This window comes from Marmota monax, unplaced genomic scaffold (assembly GCF_021218885.2).
Source record: "Marmota monax isolate L192 unplaced genomic scaffold, Marmota_monax_Labrador192_F-V1.1 WCK01_AAM20220418_F8-fsc00022, whole genome shotgun sequence".
Classification (NCBI taxonomy): Eukaryota; Metazoa; Chordata; class Mammalia; order Rodentia; family Sciuridae; genus Marmota; species Marmota monax.
The window spans coordinates 1745132-1768943 of NW_026695215.1; the positions used below are offsets into that span (position 1 = coordinate 1745132).

General features: G+C 42.1%; 1 protein-coding gene across 15 annotated transcripts in view; it reads left to right on the forward strand.

Annotated features, from left to right (window-relative positions):
- Mbnl1 (muscleblind like splicing regulator 1) overlaps positions 1-23812 on the forward strand; it is a 193670-nt gene that overhangs the window by 43375 nt on the left and 126483 nt on the right. For 4 of the 15 annotated variants that reach the window (XM_058574951.1, XM_058574952.1, XM_046431481.2 and 1 more), the window contains exon 1: positions 16100-16328. The exons of the other annotated variants lie outside the window; for them this stretch is intronic. In XM_058574951.1, the coding sequence (XP_058430934.1) occupies positions 16155-16328 (174 nt within the window). In that variant the 5' untranslated portion in view covers positions 16100-16154. Of the gene's footprint in view, positions 1-16099; positions 16329-23812 lie in introns of those variants that run through there. 15 annotated transcript variants of the gene reach the window in all.

Genomic DNA, 23812 nt, shown 5'->3' on the forward strand with positions numbered 1-23812 from the left:
TGCCACTATTCAACTACATTATTGCAGGGTCAGGGGGATGGATTTCATTTCTCTCATCCTAGAAAAATACAAATCTGTGGCCAGCATTCAAATAAGCAAACATGCCATCGAGAATTGATAGCTCTGTGTTCTCTTGGAGATTTTTGGTTGATTGTTCTTATGTACCCCCACATCCTTAGCAGAGTAATCACAGCAAGTCTGTGTGTGTGTGCACATTTTTTGGGTTTTATCCATATGTCCAAGTGTATTCCATAAGTGATCATGAAGTACTGCATAAATTGTAACTAAAGTTGGAACAGAATAAATATATGAAGCCACAGATTCATTCTTCAACTAATGGGCTAGTTTATAAATTTGCTCTGAAACATGTTTTATGTCATCTTGTGAATCTCTGTGTTGAGTGACTTGTGAGAGTGTAGGCTGCCACAGACCCTAAGCAGAACAAAAAACACTTCTAGAGACACATGCAAATTTCAGTGTATTCTTCATGACCATGTTTGCTGAGGCTTGAGGTCAAAGGGTTGGAAAGTAGGTGCCGTCATTCAGACCTCAGCCTGCATCTTAATGAATTGATTGCCATTGCGGTTTTCTTCTGCTGGCATTCAGGTTTTTTTTTAACATGTATTATTATTATTTGTTTAGTAGTAGGTGGACATAATACCTTTATTCTATTTAATTTATTTTTTTAAAGATGGACACAATATCTTTACTTATTTTATTTATTTTTATGTGGTGCTGAGGATCAAACCCAGTGCCTCACCCATGCCAGGCAGGCACTCTACCACTGAGCCCCAGCCCCAGCCCTGGCGTTCAGTTTTAACCTGTATTTGGAGCAACAGTTTTTTGGCGTACTAATTGCTTGACATTCATGGATAACAAATATTTTCCCTTAATATGTCAAAAAATTTCAGAGATAGATACATTCATAGAGATGGATAAGTTTAAAGATTCTATGCTAAGGTACTAATGTATGGTACTAATGTGAGGAAAAGTAAGCACCTACATTTCAATTCAGTATTTCTGTGAAAAATGAAATATTAAATGTGCAGATTACACAATGTTTATTGAAATATACAATTGAGTTCTTTTATATTCTACGTACCGTGGTAGGCATTGGGTAGGCATAAATAGTAAGTACATCAGGAAATGTAGACGTCTCTCCAGTTTTAAATTGGCCATTGAAGAAAGAATGACGTTTTGTAAGGTCTTCCTGCCATTAAATTTTTGGTCATTAAAAAGTATTGTGTATAGATGCCAGGAAATATTTATTTTAAAGCTCCTGCCAATGTTAGGTGTATTATGTATGCATAAGCAGAATATTTCCATGTAAAGGAAAACGTCATTTTATGCTTAGCATTACTGCTTTACAGTTAAGTAAGAGTTAAAGCATCACAAAGTAGTCCAGAAAGAGAAAATTCAAGTTTGAGTGGCCGCAGAATATTGTGAGTTGGGAAGGTAGGGCCAGCACGGAGGCTCTGGCTTTGCCGCTCCATAACATGCAGAGTGCTGTGACAGCAGGGCTGAGCAGCTGAAAATGTCTGCAGCCGGGAAGCTTGTGAGTTTCAGAAGGTCATTTTGGCATCCTAGTAAGAGCACCGATTCCCAGACAAGGTCCAACTGGACAGTCAGGAGAGGAGACAGGCCCCGAACCCTGGGGTTGCAGCAGCCGGGATTCTAATTGGTTGTGGTCATCTTTCATTGAAATATTTATAGAGCTGTGAGCTTTGCTTTTCTCTTCTGAAAGTTTCAGTTTTCTTACCTCTGGTTTTGTCCTGGTAACAGGGCAAATGTTACTTTAGTTTTATTTATGTATGTCATCAACCCCTGTCGAGAGGAGAAGGAGTGGACTACATAGCACTGAATGTGCGTCAGAGGCACCTGTGAGAGAGAACGCATGTCAATCAGAAGGAAGAAGAGGAAGCAAGTATTGCAGATGAAATTGAGGGTGAATTTCTCAGCTATCTGGCAACTGAAGCAAACATGTTAGGAAGTAGAAAAATCCATCTAATGAAAGTTCTTCATATCCTATATAGTGTTTTATTGTTAAACTCTTAGGATGTTTAAATATCTAACTTTGCCCTTTAATAAGATCTTGGAAGAGATGAATTCTTATTACTTAAGAAGTGAAAGCAGAATTCTTTTTTTTTAAATGTATTTTTGTTTCATTATCTTTATGTGGCGCTGAGGATCAAACCCAGGGCTTCCCACTAGCGAGGCAAGCACTCTACCGCTAAGCCCCAGCTCAGCCCCTGAAAGCTTGTCTTTCAAGGTCCTTCCAGCCTCCTCTCCTGCCAGCCCCATTGCATATGGACACACCCGAGAGACCACTCCCTGTGCCCATGGTCACCTCTTCCCCAGCTCTCTGCCTTATGGCCCATATTTCCACAGCCTGGCTTGCCTTCCCTCCTTGTCTCTCCGTGGGTAAAAGGCACTGTTCTGGAGCTGGGGCACAGCTCCGTGGTGGAGTACTTGCCTAGGATGTAGGTTCAGTCGCCAGCACTGAAAAAAAGCCATTTTCCCAGGTCCACCTAGATGACCATCACGACGCCATCTCTGACTTCTCCTTCAACCCACCAGTTTTATCCCTTGTGCCTAGGCTGCGGAGAGAGGGTCATCAATACGGTTAACACAGTCAGCACACACACATCATTTTACCTGTGTATTGCTTTTAGCATTAATGCTTACATTTATTCATTTAATAATGTATGGAATGCATTTAAATTTATTTTGGGAAATATGTATTCCTCTAAGACAGGAGGAGAAAAAGAACTGGAGAAAAGAAGCACCCTTGGAGGAACAGCAGGAGAGACATTTGGGGATGTTGGAACCGGGATTGTAATTTTTGAGTTGTTTTCACTTTGGGTTTTAATTTTCTGAACCAAAATACCATTGACTACTTTCCTGGACCACCAGGTGACTCACCTAATGGGGAGCAGGTTTGGCACATGCAGAAAGAAAGCCCTCACTGTCACTGTAGGTAGTGCTCGGGGCTTCTCTCCGCCACGCGCTCCTCTACAGTTTTAACAGCTGCCCAGGCTTCACTGTTGGGAACCGTCATCCCCCCTCATCCCTGCTTCCCAGCCACGTCCTGGTGGCCCTTGGAGCTCGGCTGGCTCGGGCTCCCTTGGCCTGTGTGGGTCTCACCCGTAGGGCACTTCTTCTCACACGCCCAGGTTCCCAAGGGAAGCACTGAAGGAAGCGCAGGCTCCTGTTGTTCCCAGGAAGATTCAGGTGGCCCTGGGGCCTCTTCCTCAGAAGCCAGCCTTCCAGTCAGCAGAACCTGTGACCTGTGAGGAGAAGCCAATCGATGTGGTGTTGGATTTCGACATCCCCAAGTGTACGTGTTGATGCCCAGCGTGGATTACAGGGACAGTGTGTCCTTCACTGTGCTCACGAAGGAGACCATGCCATCTCCCTGGGAAACCTTACCTGAAGGTGTCCCTGCACTTACCCATCTCATGCCCAGCAAGCCTCAGGAGAGACACCCAGTCATGGTCCACCAGCTTGACCCCGGGCACACCTCACTCTGATTTTGGCATCTGTGGTATTTATAGTCCTTGTCATTTCCATGGTCTTTGATATGAAATGGCTGGGGTTGTTGTGAATGAGGTTTTGTACCTGGAACCATCAAGACCTGACACTGAATCCTGGCTCCTCCGTGTAGCTAGCTAAGGGGACTGTGGTGAGCGTCTTGGAACCATGCAGTTTATTTGTTTACAAATGAGCAATCACTGTCTGTGAGACTTGTGAGAAACAAAGAATGAGGATGAAAATAAATTATACACTAGTATGTAGAATATTATTTGCTGTGTTGAACAACAGTAGGAGGTATGAGTTCTATGTGGAGAAAACCCCAATTCTGTGCTTAGCTTCTTCACTAGCAACTTCAGAATTCAGTGACCAGAAGGGGAGGCCTGAGCTCACATAGAGAGCAGCAAGAGCTCACTTTTCTCTTTAGTATTGGGGACCCTTTACCGCTGAACTATATTCCCATCCCTTTTGTGTTTTTTATTCTGAGACAAGGTCTCAGTTGCTGAGGCTGGCCTTGAACTTGGAACCCTCCTGCCCCAGCCTCCCAAGTAACTGGGATTATAGATGTGTACCACTGCACCTGGCTCCAAGATGATTTTCAAAAGTTAATCTCTAAAGGTTATTACCTAATAATAGTTTTATCCAAAACAAAATGATTCTTATTGCAAGAAGATTACAGAATGATCTGAATCTTTTTTTTCTTCCTACTAACTTGGATATGGAGGGTTTATTTGAATTTAAATAAAGGGCTGGGTTTTTGTTATATATGAAGGAAAAGATTCCATTAATTTTCACATACACACAAACATACACATACATTGATTCTTATTTCACATTTTATCTATAATGATAATTTATTCAATCATATTTTAGTGATTGGATAGGTAGGTGTCTCAATTGTTTTTCATCTTTTTGTGAAATAATTTTACTATTCTAAATTATTATTATTGTCTGGTGGTACCAGGGATTCGATCCAGGGCCTTGTATGCTAGACAGGTGCTCTACCACCAGCCCTTACAGTATTGTTTTATAAATAGATAAGGAGCCTACATACCACTCTGTAAAGCATTTCTCTTACATGTCTGTATGTGAGTATGTATAATAGTTTGATACTGAAATGATTGGAAAATATGGAAAATTCAGGATTGCTGCATGAGCACTGCTCTCATTTGTCTGATGCATTTTTTAAGATGCACTGGGGGATTTTGTACATAGCTGGTTGCTTTTGCCTCCACATTTGTAGTGCACTGTTGGATAGGACTCAAGTAAATGCCAGGAGACAGGAAGGGTGGTGTTCTACTGTGTGTAGAATGTGAGCGTGATGCCGAGGGGCATGCGTGACTTAATGATGAGCCTTGGCAGAACTTTCCAGAACATTTTACAGGTGTACTAGTTTTCCAAAGTAGTTGATAGAGTATAATCAAATAGTATGCCACTAAATATGTAAACAAGCCATCTTTTCAAAGAAGAAACACTTTTTTTTTTTTTTTTAAGGAAATGATGGGGTCAGAACACAGTGAGCAGTCAATTGTGACAGGAGTGTGCTAGCTTTAGTTGACTGTGATTGTCAGAGTTATATGGGGTTAAGTATGACCTCTAGAGTCTGGTAAAAACCTGAGTTCCCAGTCTTGTGCCTCTGGGTGTCTGCTGTCCGTCCCAGGAGTATGTTTTTAGTGGCCAACCCTAAGGGAAGGATTCAGGTTCCCCTGGCCTCTTTCTGGAAGGTCAGCCTCCTAGAAGGTTGGCCTTGCAGCTGACCCATGCCGGGCGATGGCAGGAGCTTGCTTGCGGCTGCCCTGGGTGCTCTGATGGCGTGGAGAGCTACTTGTTGACCAAGAGCACAGGATCCTGAGGGACAGGCATAGCGCCTCAGTCACTGTCTCATTAAAAGGGCATAGTCTTTATGTGTCCCCATGTGTCACGGCCCTCCTGAGATGCACAGAACCTATGACCTATTGAAAGAATTAGGAAGAGGACTTTTTTTTTCCTTCTTATTTAGCAAAGGAAACAAATCTCAAGCTGTCCTATTGGTTCAATATGTGTATTCTTTTGTAGAAAGTAGAAAATCCTAAGAATAAAATCTTTGATCCCATCTCCTAAGACACATGACTTTATTTATACTCTGACAACATGGTGAATCACTTTGTCAAAATGGGAATAATAGCCCTGGAAATGCCCACATCCTGCCACCCAGCCATTTCAAGTCTTTTAAAAACCCTCTTTGAGCTACTTCTGTATCCTGGGAACTGTTGTTTATTCACTGGGAGAGAGGAGAGCAAAGTCAGAGAGGAGTGCTTCTACTTTCTAACAGGACATTTGCTCGGGAGAATTAGAAGAGAGCACTGGGCATGGGTCTTGGTTCTTTAATTGGAAGTGCATGCGGCTTCAGGAGGGCCCAGGGCAGATCTGTGAAGGAGGCCTCTGCACGCCCAGCCTTGGGAAGTTACATGTGGGAAGATATGTCCGGGTACCCATGAGCCTTCCAGAATTTTGTTGTGCCTTAGCTAGTTTCATAATAACTTATATTTACAGCAGTTGTCAGAAACCATTTCCTTTAGTCTATTAGAATCTAAAGGAGGAAGAGGGGCATGGGCTATTTTCTTGCATTTGTAGAAGTACTGTGTTGAAGCATTCTTTAATCCTGTGACTGTGCTGTCAGGTTTTCCAAGTAGAGCATGTCCACAGACACCTGGAACTGCACAGTGTTTTTATTATTATGAAAATAACAGTGAGCTATGGATTGTCCATTTTGATACTGTCAACCCCCAAATTTATTCAAACTTCCAGCTTCTGTTTTTTTGGCAAATAATTATGGAATACAATTGCTTGATTGTTTTGGCAAGAAAGGCTTTACTTTGAAATAACAGGAGTCTAAAAACATGTTACAAATGTTTCCATTGATTAGCTGCCTTATATGAACTAGCCGTTGAAAAGATTTTGCAAAATACAAATAGGCTTTAAGTTTCATTATAAGAAAATAAAGGTCCATCATACTTTTTTGCATATTCCTACAAGAGAAATTTACAGTGTAGATTTAAAGATGGTGTCTTTTCAAAGTAAGCCTAGATTTAACAAAAACAGTGAAGCGTATTATCATTCATTGCTGATGAGAGCATTTTGGTAAATATTTTCTTGAAAGAAGTTTGTTGTTCTAGTTCAGAGTTAATATATGAATACACTTGACGTTCTAAGATTATACTATTAAAAGCATTTATATATAAGCATAATTTTTCATATGCAAATGCAGCATTGCCTAAAATAGTAAAATATCTAAGTTAAAGAAGTAGATATAGAGTAATGTATAATTGTTAAAAAAATAATTACATTGATAGGTTTCTGTTGACATCGAAAGATCATTAGAGTGTTTTATATTTATACTGTAAAATAGCAACATGATTTGTTATTATTAAACATTCCAGACCTAGTGAAGCATGGGAGTTAGTGTGGAACCTTCCCCAAAGAATAGGAAAGGCATTGGGGAAAGAAACCCAAGTGGTCAGCGTATCTCTCTGTCTTGACAGGCCTTACTCCTCTAGACCAGGGAAGCGCACCTGGCACCTGATTCGCTGTCAGGAAACGTTATGTGAATTTGAGATTTTTTTTTTAAAGAAAAGCTCACGTTAAACTGGTCATCGAACTTTTGGTTTTGGAATGAATTCATTTGATATTGGCATACTATTACGAGTGTGTTTGAAATCATTTGTTGAGTAGGTGATCTTCTAGATCAGATGTGTCAGTCGGTAGAAATGCCCACCCATCCATCAGGCTAAATAGACCGTGCAGCACCTGCATGGCTACGTATTTATAAAAAGTTCGGAATAAGAAATATGCTAGAGAAATAACAGAGACTTTTACTGATTATGTGGAAAGGAGGGAATGTGTGTGTGTGTTGTGTTGGCTCATGAGAAGTCTACTAATTCATCTTTTAAGGATGCATATTGTAAGTAATTCTACACTATGTTCAATCATAAGTGGTTTTAGTCATTATGATTATTTTAGATCTTTGTATTTAATAATAATTTTTTATACTTTTCTCATGATGATTAATAATTAAGCAACTTATTTTGAGTAATCTTTAATAGAAGCCAGTAAATTCTTCCTGATTGAGTTTACTATGTTAGGTTTTAAATCAGACATTTTAGAAATTCAAGATCTATTTGTTAGGGTCAAGCTTTTATACTCAGATTTAGTTTTTAGTATTGAAAGCAGTTGCCACATTATATTTTTAGAAGTTCTATGAAGTATGGCAAAAACTGATCCTGATAGAGATTAATTTCTATTTTGGGAGGGCTTTTAAAATTATACCTTCCATTTCTTCTTATGTTTATTTTATTGTTTATTTTGGTACTTGGGATTGAACCCAAAGGGGTGCTTTACCACTGAGCTAAGTCTCCAGCCCTTTACATTTTTTGTTTTTATTTGGTGTAAGGTCTAGCTAAGTTCCCCGGGTGAGACCGTCCTTAAACCTGTGATCCTCCTGCCTCAGCATCCGAGTAGCTGAGATTACAGGTGTGCACCACTGCACCTGTGTGATTTCTACTTCATCTCAGTCAACTTGAGTCTGCTACAGTGGCAGCAGGAACAGGCTAATAGTGGAGAAGATCTTACCACCACTGGCTGTGAGAATGGCTTCTGTCTTGGAGGGAAGGTTGGACTAGTGGGGCAGAGGGACACCAAGGGAGCAGCTTCCACTGATGGCCTGTGGACTGGGGACTCTTTCCTCAGCTCTGGTGGAGCACCTCCGTGGTCACTCCTGAGCTGCAGTGGTGTCACTAGGGCAGCCTCAGAGACTCTGCTGCCACCCCCCCACCCCAAGCAGTGAGGGACACATTCTAAGATGGGCTGGTAGAAGTGTTATCAGCTCCATTGAGAAACAGGGTGACATTGTTCAACAGATGGAGAGGTGTGCATCATAAAAGTGAGACTTTAGCCCTTAGTCGGGTTGTCAAGGGTCTAAACTCATCTAGATAAGCTGTAGGGTCACAGCCCATGATGGGGAGGGGCACTGTGAGGGGCATAGGACCATGGCGATGGCATTCCATTGGGCAGTCAGGGTTTCCTCTGGCACCTTTCACTCTGATGGATTGTGGCTGCCTCCACATACCATTCCATTCTTCCTGAAAATCACCAGGATGGGGATATTGGTCTTTTCTGTGACTTAGCTCTTGAGTACAGAACAGCTTTGTTAACTCTGTGTGAGTCTGTGTTTTGATTTCTGACTGTTTTTCATTTTGAAATATTACTAGTTTTGGAAAGATCAGCTATGACTACCTGAGGCTCAAAAGATTATGCCGTTGTGTAATAGATGAGAGTAAATAAAACACCGAGGGAGCAGGGTTTCTCCTGAAGCACGTGAGGGTAGCACCGTGGTTTTCTCTCATTATTTCTCCACGTAGACTCAGGGCAACACTGAACACCGCCTGCTTGAATGTCATCAGGAAAATGCAAATGTTCTCTTCTTTTGCCAGAAATGAAGACTGGGTCTGTCAGAAATTTGCAGATAATTATTTAAATGTTTCAAATTTGCAAAGCCACACAAAACTGTTTTGAATTATTCTCTGGATAAGAAAATCTTCTTTCAACTCACAATCCAGGAGGTATTTAAATGTGGTTCTATTTTAACTTCATTGCCTCCTGCTCTTTCGAGGGAGCGCCTTCCAGTGTGAATTCTCTTGGTTATAAAGGTGGCATTGCCAACTCAATAAACTGTGCCCAGGCACCAGGACTCTTAGCTAAGGCGTACAAACCAGGCTTCAGATACACCAGGACAGACATCCTCTCATGTCCCAGGTGTGGGTGGCTTGCTTTCTGTGAGTGAGATGCTGTTGTGTGCTTAGCAACTGCCTGTGCTCCAGGGATCTTGTGCCACGGCAGAGCAGGACAGGTAGTGGGACAGGTAGCGGGACAGGTGCATGTTAGTACTCTGCGGTCTCTCCTTCCTGTGGCTCGTTATTGTTGGTGTGATGTTAGGCCTCTGTCATTCATCAGGACTGGACTGGTATTGGGAGGAGCAGAAGGTTGAGCCTTTGGACAGTGGCTGGAGAGGCCACTGGGAGGTACCCTTACGGTAGGGGCTGGCTGAAGGCCTGTGGAGGGCCAGCTAGGATCCCATGTGATGCCAGAGCAGCTGCTGTAGTGGGGATTACCTCCTGGTGACCCCCATACCTCAGGGGCTTCCTTGTGTTGCCTGGGGGAGGATCATTTAGAATTCACCTTCCATCCCTGTCTGGAGAGAAGCTTTGTGTTTCCTTTTGTCTCAAATGTAAAATTCTGATTTGAGTGGAGTACAATTAGTGGCCTCTGGAATTCTACTCTGGGGCCATGGCGCTTCACCTGACCATCCACCGCCCCCTGGTGACTTAGGGAACCAAGGCTATGAGGGGGTCGCACTTTGTGATCTTAGATGACTTGCCTGTGTTCGTAGATGCACCTTCTTCCTCTGGACAGCAGCCAGTCTGCCAGCCCAGCACAGTGGCAGCGTCTGGGTCGTTGCAAAACCTTATGACCGAAGGCCGTCTTTTCCTTAGTAGTGTTTCTAAAACTCCAGTCATCTGCAGTCTCCTCCCCAGTCTCCGTGGTCTGCCAGGGCCTGCTCTCAGCCTTGCTCTTTTTATTGAATTTGAGCTTTTTTTCTAAGCCGTCGAGCTGATGTGGTCACGGAACCTGTGAGCTGTTCTTCGCGTCCCATGGCGTCTGGGAAACTCGTGTACTTTGCATGATACCTGCAGGCATGTGGCCCTCTTGGGAGTGCGCTGACCCCTCACTAAGAAACGCCCATCTCAGCTCTTTGGCCAAAGGACGCTGAACACTGCTGAAGGCTACTTTGACCACAGACCAGTTTTTCCCATCAAATAACTGACCGGGTTGTTCCCGATTCAGCACCTCAGCAGGGAGAGTGTTGGCGGACCAGCACCCAGGAGTGCTCAGCGGAGCGTTTGCCTCCTGCGATCTTGGTTCATATTTGGGACCAGCCCTGAGCAAAATCGCTGAGTGAGCAAACTTAGTTAGCTGAAGGGCTGTGTTGCTAATTATGGACTCGTTGACATCAGTGACCCAGCGGGAGAAGTTAGGGGTTTGGGCAAGGGGTCCCTTCTTGCCACCTCCAGACTTACTTGGTGAAGTTGACCTCACTGTCCAGTTAGATTAAAGCTTAGTGGGTGAGAGTCATCACGGAAGACTGCCCATTGGTACCCAGTTACCCTCTTGAACACATACCTGTCTCAACCTCAAGAGTTTATGAAAAGGGTCCCCAGATTCCTGCCTGAACTACTCAGGAGGAAGCTAGACCAGCCTGCCCGAGTTTGGCCTGGAAGGACAAGAACAATCAGTAAACCGACATGACTAAGAGATCTAACCTTGCTCACGGAGGCCACCCCGTTCTCAGAAGTAGAATCTCATCGCAGACCTTGTGCTGTCCTCCTCCTGCTCTGTGTGCATGTGGGTCTGGAAGGTGCTCAGACCAGGCCGTCCAGCACAGCACCTCAGTGCCCTTTAGCGTGCGACACTGGCCATGACGGTATCTCTCCATGAGCCCCATGATTTTCTTTTCTCTTTTACTTAATTCTTGCTCTTTTTCTTGGTGTTTCACCATCCCCATCATTTCACGTCATCATTTCTGTTTCCCCTTACATCCTTCCTAGAGAAGAACACGAATATGACTTCTCAGGAAGACATTAGTTCTTGGTTCCCAGGCAGAATATCGTATTTGTAGAGTGTGTCACGTAAGGTGAGGAACTTGAGAATTTGGGGTTTGATAAGGGGTTAAAGAGGGCTTGTTAAAAAGGCTTGATTTTCACTGCAAAACCGTTAACTTCCTCAAGCAATCTCTTTGTGATTGGGGAAGTTTATCATAATATGTTGAAGTACAGGTCATAGATTTACCTATTAGCCAATATCTGTAAAGTAGAAATATTTCCTTTAATAATCACTAAAAATAAAACAATTTTAGGGAAAAGGTGTTTGTTAAGACTTGTCACAATCTGGATATTATCCACACGTTTTAAAACGTCATCTATGTCTGTGGAACCAAAGCTCATTACCAGCTGAAGGAATCCTTTGAGAATTCAATATTGGTCTAAATTCTGTGAAATCTTAATTTACTAAAACAGTTAATGCTGATTTCAAGTCTTCCCTGAAGTTCTTTTTTTGAATAAAGAAAAGGAATAAGAGATAACATTCCTATATCAGCAGTTTAGTCAGATCAGTTCGTAGGATAGAATCTGAATTTTGTATGCAAAGTGCCTTACATCAGGGGCGGGTGCCCACATTATGGGATCCAGCAAGACCAGTAACACAGAGGGGTCACTGTCTGATCTAACTGTCAGTGTGTGTGCCCAGCTAATGATAAATATTTTTATTCTCATCTATATTTATATCATTTTTACAGTTAAATAGTATATGATGAACTTACAAACACATGTCTACAATATTTTCAAAAGCACTTTTTCAAATAGAATTTTTCTATTCCATAAAATAAAAGCAACCAAAACACTAATTTGTAAGCATTTTAGTAACTTTAGTATGCTTTGTGCTGAGCCGAAGCCCCAAGTAGCCTGTTATGTGGCAGAAAGGAGAAATGGTGCACTCTTGAAGGCAGTTTTGTCATTGTACTTAGATATAGCCACCAGTGCAGCTGTGTAGGTCTCTTTACTGGTACCGCTTGTTTGGACCCTATGGATCATGATGGAAAATTTCCTCAGAATTGGGGACACATCCTCATGTTCATGTTTATTCCAGAGCAAACTTCATTTACCAAACATGTTAAAAGGTCTGTTGTATTCCAGGATCTGGGGAGTGGGGTTATTGCGGGAGTCCACATGTTGTCAGGGAGTTGATCATCACCAAGGGGCCATAGGAGGAGGCCCAGGTTCTGAACATAGTGAGGTTTATATTGAGGCCCAGCCTTCAGAGATGGTGGGATCTGATAGCTGCTTAAGCAAGGGGGAGGGATTTGCCTCGTTGCAGGGGGCGGAACCACACATGAAGCCCCAGGAGAGTGTAGTGGGCAGCCCTGTGCCTCTGCCAGAAAAGGGTGCAGTGGGAGGAGCCACAGAGTAGCCTGTCAGCTCATGCCAGGGAAAGGGCCAAGGCAAAGAGTGGAAGTGGTAGCCTCAGAGGTTCAGGAAAGACAGAGGCTGCCCTCATCTCTGGATGTTGGCCTTGCTGAACAGTGAAGTTCAGGGTCTGGAAGTCAGACCCGGAGATGAAAGAGCAGAAAGACTTTGGACACTGGGCATGATAGGTGGAAAGCACTAGGGAGCGCAGGGTGTGCAGCCCAGACAGCTTCCCCTTAGCCGGAGAGAAGGAGCTGCTTCCGAGAGGGCTGCATGTGTGAGGGGAGGAAAGGACAGTACCTGAGAAGGACCCAGCAAGGTGGATGTTCGCAGAAGGTCACCTGGACAGGAGGGGGAGAGTGCTGGAGGCTGAGAAGCAGGATAAGGGTTTCAAGTCAGGTGAGCAGCAGGTTGGAGAACTGAGAATCCTGCTCAGTGGCCGCTGTTGTGACCATGACGCATCTGTGATGTATGAGCTCGTGTGCCTTGATAGGGAGGAAAGCATGAAGAGGGCCTTGGGAGTGAAGGTGTAGGAAAGTCGCTATTTGGAATGAGAGAGGGAACTGTCCAAGGCCCAGGGAAGAACCCTAGACAATGGGAGGGTCTAAGTAAGTGACCCTGGAGCATAATAATTTATAAAGGCTGGTTCTGTGTTTTTGTTTTATTTATTTATTTTTGGTACTGGGGATTGAACTCAGGGGCACTCAACCACTGAACCATATTCCCAGCCCATATTTGTATTTTATTTAGAGACAGGATCTCAGTGAATTGCTTAGGGCCTAGGTAAGTTGCTGACTTTGAACTCGTGGTCCTCTTGCCTCAGCCTCCCGAGCTGCTGGGATCAGAGGCGTGCATCATCGCGCCTCGCCTGTGCCTATGTTTTTAAGAGTGTGTTTTCATACTTGGGTGTGTTTATGCATAAGTGTACACGTGTATGTATATTTTCATGCCCTACAGGTTATCTCAGTCCTAATGTAGTAATTGATTATTTAATCTACAGGTCATTGAGTAATGCTAAATGCGCAGCAAAGATTCAGGAAGGTAGACACAGCTTAGGGCTTTTGACTGGAAATAACTTGGATTTTATAGAATCAGGCATTAGGACCTGAAAATGTTTTTTTTTTTTTTAAAACAAACATTTCTGAATACTTGGATGAGTTGGTTCTTATGTCCCTCTCAAAAGTTTTTGTTGAGGGAAAGGGGAAATACTGGGGAGTGATATTGGCCAAATTATATTGTTATATTTATGTGTGTACAAATATACAACACAATCCCACCATTATGTACAACTCTAATGCACCAATAAAAATATGGAAAAGTAAAAGTAAAAATGTTTTGGTCTTGCTACAGTGTTTTCCAAGTAGTTTTGGAAGATAGGTTAAACTATATTTTCAAAGTTACTGTTGAGAGCTAAAGTATTAATCTTAAAAAAATAGAAGTTTAGTGATATTCATAACTTTAATGTATATGTATTCTATATTTTATGTTCTAATTCCCCAAATTATAAATATACAAAATACCAGTCTACCTGTTTGGCCCAAGAAGCGGTGCTTTGGAATGTGAGATTTAGTTTCTAAAGCCTAATTTTCTTCATTAGCAACATTGAAAGGTTAAAAAAAAAAAAGCTTTTATTTTCCTAACTAGTAAAATTTTCTGAAAGTTTTTCATCCTGATTGAAATAGAAAATCAATTGTCAGGCATCCATACCCTTGTCTAAGGAGTGGTCTCAGGTGTCCAGGGAGCAGACCCTGGGTGCTGCCCTGCCCTCTTCCAGTGCCTCTAGACTGCTGCTGAGGTGCTGGCTGCCCGGTCGATTGCTCTCCTAATATTTAATGTTTCTGCGATGGAATCACTTTCTCCCCTGAGTTGACTTGGGATTTGCCAGACGCACTGACAACACTGCACTCCTTATTTTCGCCACATGACCTCAGCTTCTGCTTTAAAAGTGTTGGAATAAAGGATGCTTTTGTTCCTATCTCGCCTCCTGTGATATATGGACGAAGTGTCTGCGGGCTGAATGGAATAGTTCTACAGTAGGAGGCTGCCTTCAGCGCAGGGGCTGGCCTGGGCTGCGAAGGAAGTGAATCGGATAGGTCAGGAGAACGTACCATTTGTAAACACCCCTTTCCTTTTTTATTCACGTGTCAGGACAGCAGCAGCAGGCTGTTCAGCCCTCCCTGCGCAGAGCAGAGGAGCAGCCGGGAAGTGAGCTGCAGTTTTTAAACCTTGCCTTTTAATCCCCGGTAGTGATCTTCAAGGGCTTGGGCTCCCGTTAGGAGCTGTTTTGAAACTAACATGGTTTAGTCCACTAACTGCATGTTGGGTAAATTCAAAACCCACATGCTCGTCCTCTTGCAGTGGAATAAGTCACATCTGATGGACATTTTCTGTGCTTATAGCATAGTAATGAACGTCTGACAGGCGCGACCTTTCATAAGACAACCCACACTATTGGCTTTCTGCCCAGAATATTGCTGCAACACTATCTGTGATTGGTTATCTCTCTATCATGCATTGCTTCACAAGGGGAAACGGCCCCTTTTTTTAATAAATCTACGATGGCTGGCTGCAATATGCCTCACTGTAAGTATTTGTGTGTGTGTGTGTGTTTGTGTGTGTGTGTGGGAGAGAGAGGCAGAGTTTGAAAATTACTTAGCCTGGTATCACATGGCAAGGTTGTGATACTGTAGGACAGCAGTGAAGTGCTACTTAGTAAATCTTAACCTATCTCTTTTTTCTACAGGTTGGTACTAAGAAGTGCCTTTCCTGACGTCTCTGCTGCTTGGAACCGCTTCTAGAGCAGTCTCTGCTTTTGCCTTGCTTGCTGCCAGCTAGACTGTGACGACAGCACATCCACCCTCCACCTCTGCCCAGACACCCCCATTTCTACTTATAATCAAGAGAAAAGCTCTAAGTATCTGGCATTGCCCTAGGCTGCTTTAGTTTTAAAAGAAAAGTTTGCTGAAAAAGTAAGATATCTTCTGCCAGGAAATCAAGGAGGAAAACAAAATCATTTTCTCGATTTTGCTCTAAACTGCTGCATCTGTCTATGCCAAACTAATCAATACCGATTGCACCACCAACTCCATTGCAAATTCAGCTGTGAGGAGATTCCCTTTCAGACAACTTTGCTGAAAGCAGCTTGGAAATTCGGTGTCAAAGGGTCTGCCACGTTTTCATGCTTGCATTTTGGGCTCCAAATTGGCACTGGGAAGGGGTAACCGAGAGCACAAGGCTGATTCCAGGCCCTACTTTTAAACGTTCATCTACTTACAATCCTAGTATTTCTCTGAAAACCAAAACCTCTTTGAATTAACAGTTTCGTGCTGTGAATTTCTCGTGGGAGATCTTTTCCTTGATATCGACAACACAGTTTTCCATGTACTTTTAAAGCAGGGAGTGGGGGAAATATTTTGGAGGGGAAATTTTCATCATCATTTTACAGTTTTATCAGTTCATTGTTTTTTTTGGGGGGGGGGGTTGTTGCTTTTTTTTTTTTCTTTTCTTTTTTCCAGGGGGGTCGGGTTTATTGGTTTCACTGAAAAATTTAACTACCTGTAAAATCTAAACATGGCTGTTAGTGTCACACCAATTCGGGACACAAAATGGCTAACACTGGAAGTATGTAGAGAGTTTCAAAGGGGGACTTGCTCACGGCCAGACACGGAATGTAAATTTGCACATCCTTCGAAAAGCTGCCAAGTTGAAAATGGACGAGTAATCGCCTGCTTTGATTCATTGAAAGTGAGTAAACATTCTATTATTTTAAGGATATGCAATAATTGAATACAGTCCTCTGACCTGGGAATTGGGGGTTGCTTTGTTGATAGTCCTACGGATGTTCTTATGATGATGTTGGGCTGGGAACTTTGTTAGATGATAGCACCAGGCAACTTTGCTCAAATCAGATTGGAAATTCAATGTCAAAGAGTCTGCCACATTTTTGTGCCAAACTTTGTCTAGCCAACTCTGTTGTGAATAACTTTTTAAATTTTATTTGTTTATTTATTTAATCGGTCCTTTTAGCTCCATGCCTTTTTTTCTGGAGCAGAAAGTGTTGATGTATGTTTACTTCCTAATGGAAACACAGTATCTGTTCTGGATGGTAAATGTGGAGACGTGTGTTTGGCATATGCAGACCTTATATCATGAGGGTCTCACAATAGCTGAATGGAGATGATTTGCCTGTGTTGGCATAGGAACTGCCCTGTGGTCAAAGAACCAAAGAACGGTTGATTTTAAATCAGTTAATTTTACATAGAGATTTTTTTTCACTTTTTTTTTTTTTTTACTATTTTGAAAAGTTGGATTCTCTTTTTATTTTATGGGCATATTATTTTAAGGTAGAAGTCTTGCATTTTGTGGAAACTATAACTAGAAGTGAGAGCCAGAACTTTTGCTACAGTACCTTGTTTGTGGCACAAGCTTTGTTGATAATGAATTTTATAGATAAGTGGAAACTCAGAAGTCCAGTTATTCATTGGATTTTTTTCAGCCTCAAAAATTCTAGTTTGAAGGAACTTAGCAGTTGATTTTGTGTTAGATCCTTATTAGCTTTTATTTGTAACAGTCTCAGTTAGAAATGTTAAAAGTTAGCTTTTGTGGGCCCTGGAATACTAAAAGATTTACTTAAGCGTTTCTTGACATTCAAAAATGTCATTAGATTTGCAATCCAGGTATCAGATTTGGAAATGTGTCTTGTGAAAGGTAGCATTCATGTCTTTATTTTGACACACAAGATCAAGACTAGAAATGTGTTCTTAGTACTCTCAACCTATTTAATCAGATTGTTTTTTTAATGCCAACAATGGTTAATTCATTAAACGTTTGAGGAGGGGATCAGTCTCATATCTACCCTTATACAGATGTGAAAGTGTCGAAGATCCAGCTTGTCTTTTAAAAAACAAATAGTGCTTTAATAATACTTTTAAAAACAATATCAGGGTGAGTTATGAGTTAACTGTTTCAGTCAACTGCTTCTTGATCCACCTTGGGCTGCTTACTCTGCTAAAGTTTTTGCCAAAGATTCCAAGGATATCATCTTCAGAGTAGGATAAAATTGAGACGTTAACAACCACAGAAATATCTTGAGATGTTAGGTTATTCTTAATGTCATAGCCCTGAGATCAATAAGCACAAGTTGTAAATTACTCTCGGGCCTTCCTCCCTTTCCTTTGAAAGGCGTGGATGAAGGGCACAGTGGTTGTACTTTCCTGAACACGTATTCCTAAATTCATGCTGACCGAATTCAGGTGTAATTAGAGATGGGGACCCGTAAAATAAGGGCCAAAGGGCTAATTGCTCTTCTCGATAACCAGCTGTGTCCATAAGTGACCCTGTTTTGACCCAATTACTGGTAAATCCAGTCTTTAATCCTATAGATGGTTGCCGGTGCATTTGTAGCTGCAAAGGGAAGGACATTAAATTTGGCTGTGACGTTGAGTGGTTTCGCAGAAGACCTGCCCTCCACAGCGTCTGGAAACATTGTGAAACATTAATATTCAGTTGCTATTTTTCCATCTGAAAATATTTTTGTAGTTGCTGCTCACTTGTGGCCAGGGAACAGTTCCCCTTTGAGCTGAGCGGCGGCATCGCTCAATGACAGACTGTGTCACTGACGGGATCCAACTGCCACATCAGGGGCTCTGTTAGCTGACAGGCGGTTTCAAGATTTTAAGTTTATTGATGACATGCATTCACTGTAAGCAGCTAATCAACATAAACTTTGTCCTTTGTCTAAGAGAAACTGAAATCTATGTTGTCTAAAACTTGGTAAAATATCGGGGGCTTGAGTCAAAGGAGAAGAGAGTAAACATAAGTTTATTTATGGTGGAGCTTCGTCATCAGGACAGCAGCTCCTTAAATGTTGGCGACATAACTGTAGTAAGAGTGAATTAGGACGATTTTGAATATGCAGTAAAATGCTCATGCCTGAAAGACCATGTCTCATATATATACATTATAACTGATGCACGGTGTGATCTTTTAAACAGTGTTGAAAAGGCTACCTTTTAGATGATAGCTTCCCTGTCTTTGGTTTTGTGGCTAAAATAGATCAAAAACATATTTTAAAACAGTTCAAGTAACTGTGACTCATGCTTGAAGTTCTGAAATTTGGGAGCCTGGCGCGGGTTCTGTGCCAGTAACCACTAGATGGCTTGCATTGTCTCAGTGAGCACAAGGAATTCAGAAAGCTCCGCATATCCCGACTTCTTCAGCAAAATGTGCCCTGTGTGTTCCTGCAGTCCATAGTCCAGCCTCTGTGAGTTCTTGAGCCACGAGATGGAGGTGGCCTGTGTAATCTGCTATTTTTAGAAAGTTAGGAAAGCAAACCAAATACTCTCTGAGAGGACCCTGTGAAATGGCTGTCCCCTTCAGCTGTGCCGTGGCAGGCTTTGGCCAGGCTCCCGGCTGACTTACATCCACGGCAGACTTCTTGTTAGGAGAATTTGCTTCATTAAAAAACACAAGTTAAACAGAACAAGAAAGTATTTATTTATCTAAAATCAGTTGGCATGATACTGAAGATGATAGGAAGAAAGTTAGCTGAGGGTATTTCAGTTGGCATTCTGGTGAGTTTAAGTTGCAAAAAAATAACATTGAATATACAACAGGGAAAACATAGAAATCTGTAACAATAAATGTGTTGCTAAGTAAAATGGTTGTACATGGTAATGAGGAATGTATATACAGAGTGTGTGTGTGTGTGTGTGTGTGTGTGTGGTGAAGCAGAATAATATGAGTTGCAGTGAGTGTAGTATACCAACCAGTATTTTAAGCACTTAATTTCTCTCATTAGTTTTGCTTTTAGATTTGGAGTTCTTGTTCACAGTCCTTAAAAGAGTACGTTCCATCTGAGGCTCGGCATGTTTACATGCTGTAGCTTTGCGTGTTTTACTTACTTCAGAAATCTAGGACATTTGAAATATGTACTGTTTTATGCTGATGAGGAATTTTCCTGCTTATGGCTTATGAAAGAAGTACCAAGAGAAAGAAAAATAGGAATTAAAAATGCCAGTCTTACAAGCCATCTTTAGAATGTCATATATAAGAAACAATATTTTAGATAATAACTGATTATAGTTACCTATTTTCTTCAGTCATGACCTTTCAAATTTAGGGAGTATATGTAAAGAGAGCCTACAAAATGTTTTTTTTAATGTGATGTTGAATTTGTTATATTCTTGAAAATTAAACTTTTATTATATGATCAACAGAAATGGCGACTTATTTTTGATTGACTTGTTTTCTTTCAAATATCCATTCACTTTTCAGTGCTGGGAGGGAGGGAGAATAAACCTTTATGTTTAACTATATGTCTTCAAAAAAATCTATCAAAACTCATTTTTCTTGAAACTTCAGTAACTTGTTCTCTTATCAAACTAATCAATTTCATTTAAGATAATTAAACTTTCATTTTGCTATTATACATGTCTCTCTGTGTGTAGTCTATCTATATCTATCTCCCCTGATGAGATCTATCATCTTTCTTATCTATTTATCTCCCTCCCCTTACAAGGACTATCTGTCTGTCTCCCTTGATGAGATCTATCATCTGTTTGTCTGTCTGTCTATCTATCTAGCTATCTCCCTCCTCTGACAAGATCTGTCTATCTTCCCTGATGAGATCTATCATCTTTGTGTCTGTTTGTCTATATAATCTCTCTCTCCCTCCCCCGAGGAGATTGTTGTAGATACAGCAGAAATCAGATTCTCTCTTTCCCTCCCCACCTGATGAGATTTGTCTGTGTCCCTTGATGAGATATATCATCTCTCTGTCTGTCTGTCTCTCTCTCCCCCCCCTCCTCTGAGAAGGTTGTTGTAGACACAGCAGAAATCAGATGCCACTGCACAGTGGCATGGGATCTGGGCATTGACCTAGGACAGCATATGAAGTCTAGAAGTTGGACTTTGGGGCTCACAGACGTGCACTAGGTAAAGGACCAGCTCAGTGCAGAAAGGAACCTAGTCTCTGGGTGTCCCATGTGGGCTAGATGGCATATATGGAGGATAGGAAGTGGTCCCAAAGGTGTTCTCAGCTAATTCTTGGAGTTGCTTCTGTTACTGCACAGGGTTCTTCAGCCCAGTGACTGCCTGTATTGCCTCTGTTGCTGAGCCTCAACACGGTCTTTTCCTGTATTTGTGACCAAGTTTAACAGTAACCCTGACAGAAGGGTATCTGGGAGTTCCAGATACAACATCCTCTTTCAAATTAAAATGTTCATCCAGTAGGTGCCTAATTGGAATAGCTGTTACTGAGTGTTGTGTTTGTTTGGTTTTTGCCAGTGATGTCTCCACATGACATTAAAGCTTTTCTCATAGTTACATGTGGCTCTTTGGGCACATGTTCAATGTGCCTCTCAGTGATGGGTTGACACAGCAGATCCTTGTCTCCCATATCTTTGGAGATTAGTTCACTAGGAGGCATGGCGAGCACCATGGTGCTCAGTGCACAAGTGCCACTCACACTTGGTCAGCAGAATCCTCACACCTCTGAAGAGCCGTGCACATGCCCAGGGCCATCGGCTTTGACGGGGCCTTCTTAGCCAGGTCCTCGGTGGCTACAGCTGCTTCAGTAGACTCGGGCCTATGTTCATTTGCTGTTTATGCTCTTATAGTTAGAAAGTCTTTGAGAAAAGATTTCTAAGTGAATGGATGTCTTTAAAGTTATCGGACAAACAAATCTGTGTTTTGAATGGCACTATGTCAGGATAAGTGTAGACCCTGCAGTTGAGCCACTGCTTCTGCTTTGCCTTTTCTCCTTAAACCTCGCTTTAGTGTGTGCTGTACTAAGCTGTTGCCACCCAAGACGCACAGGACTTTAGTGATTAGGCTCAGGTTAGTAGTAGGACTTGAGCAGTTAGTGCTCGGGGTTTGCACACATCTAAAACTGCTCAGGGTCTGTCTGATTCCATGAATAGTTCGGAGCGGTCCAAGAGCTCAGAGCAGTCCACAGAGAACGTAGAACAGTCCACGAAGAGCTCAGAACAGTCCACTGGGAGCTCAGAGCAGTCCACGGAGAGCTCAGAACAGTCCACGGAGAGCTCACAACAGTCCCAGAGCCAGGCTACTGCTAGGAGGGTCCGTTCTGTGAGCAGCACACTCCTGTGGCCAGTCCAGGGTAGAGGAGAGACACTTGAGTGTTTCTGAGACCCCACAGAGGCACTTGGGGACTTTTTTTGGAAGCTGATCCTGTCACTTTCCTTGCCAGGGATAAGCACAGGATTGTGGCTATCAGCATGGCTAACCAGGTACCTTTCATGTTGAGACAGTGTCTGCCTTTCCACAGACATAGACAAAGCTGCTTATTTTCTTAAAAGATCCTATTGAAAAATTCAAGGCTCTTAAAAGTTTTTTTTTTTTTTTTTTTGTAATTTTAACAGAAACACATTCTGTGTTTTTAGCTAGAGGAACAGTTTCCTAAGTTGACATGTAGGCCAAAAATTAAGACAGTAGTAATGGGTAATTAGGTGACTTGACACTAGAGAGAGTTGTTAGCATACAGAAAACTGACTGAGGTGAAACCCCCTGGAATCTTGATGGAAATACTTACTGGGTTGAAGTGTAAGAGGTTATTGGAGTAGTGATTTCTCTGTGAACGTCACTGTAAATGAGATTAATTACAGGGAGGACTTCTTAATCTAATACTCAGGGTACACTAAACTACTACAGAATTTTACCAAATATCATATTTCTTACGTAGCTATCATCTAGTGCACATTTACGTATAGCATCGTCCTTAACCCTCTGATGTATTTTTGGAAGATTTTCACTCGGAGATAAAATTTCATTTCTTGTTTTTTATGGTACAAGATTTTATGTTGTGAAAATCACTGGCGGTTATTAAACTGTCCAACTGACTTATCCCTTTTAGTTTGATTGACAGGCTGTCCCCGGGATGTCTTTGGACCTTGTCCATCTTTAACCTCTGTTCTTCCTGTGTTATCTGTAAGACCTTTCCAGCTCCTAGCTGTCCAGCCTCAGAACTGTTGGTTGTGAACCCTCTTTATTTTCCTCTCCACAGTCACACAGAATTCATTTACACATGTTGTTTGTAAAGTATTAGATTCAGCATTGAGTAAGAGAGATACTTCATCCCTCCCCAGCATTTGGCATAAACAAATTAGGGGTTTATAATCCTTATCTAGGCCTGTTGGTGACTCCGTTGTCATTAGAATTCAGGTTCCTTCATCTTTAGTTCTGAGGAGCATTTGACTTCCAAATTCAGGCTTGCTTTAAACCTGAAAGAAGGCTGCTACAGCCCCAGCCATCATATCCTTGTTCTAGAAAATAGGAACAGGAAAGAGACAGAGGGACCTCAGGCCATTCCAGTCAGGATTCCTTTCACATAACCGTGGTCTTTTGTTATCTTCATTAAAATGAGACCTCTGGTAGGTAAGGTGAGAGGATGGTTGGGGGTCCAGTCGCTGGGGTAAGAGTTAGAGATATTTTCCACCAAAAAGCTTCTAGAATCAAATAAACCTCCCAGAAAAGCAGATAGGCGTGGGATTGGCCGGAGGGAGGCCACTTCTGAAGAGAACCTTGTGTCTTGTCATGCGGCAAATCTGTCATCACTTCTCCGTCTTGGCTGTGGGTCAGGCCAACCTGGTGTATCTCAAATGGATTGATTTTTACTTACATAAAAATAAAACAGCTTCACTTTTATTTTCCTGTAGCAGTGCCTAATTATATATTTACTTACCCATTTGCAACTTGAGTATAACAGGCACACCTACCATAAAAATGGGTCCCAAATGATCGTACATGACGAGAGATTCTGTGCTTACTATGATTCTATTTCTGCTTCCTCCATAAAATGTTCTTCTTTTTTTTCTTCCATATAGAATACAATAATAAAATGACTTAATATTTAAGTTGCTGCATGTGGGCGCCCTGTTCAGTGCTCTGTGCTGTTTGGTGATACTCAGTCCTTCTAGCAGCCCTTGGACCTTGTTCCTGACACTGCTCCCATTTGAGAGATGGGTGGGTGAAATGCAGGGAGGCTGGGAAGGTCTCTGTTCTGCTAGTGAGATGAACAGGAAGCCTCAGCTTGTGCCCTTTTCTGCTCCCTGGGGAGCATTACTTTGCATTCACATATTCTAAGGAGTTCACCCAAGTCACACAGCATGCTTAGGAGTAAAAATGAATATTCCAGGCAAGTTTACAGCCCAGGGCCTCAAGCAGTAAGTATTTAGAAGCAATTATACTTTAAGTCAACAAGGAATCAA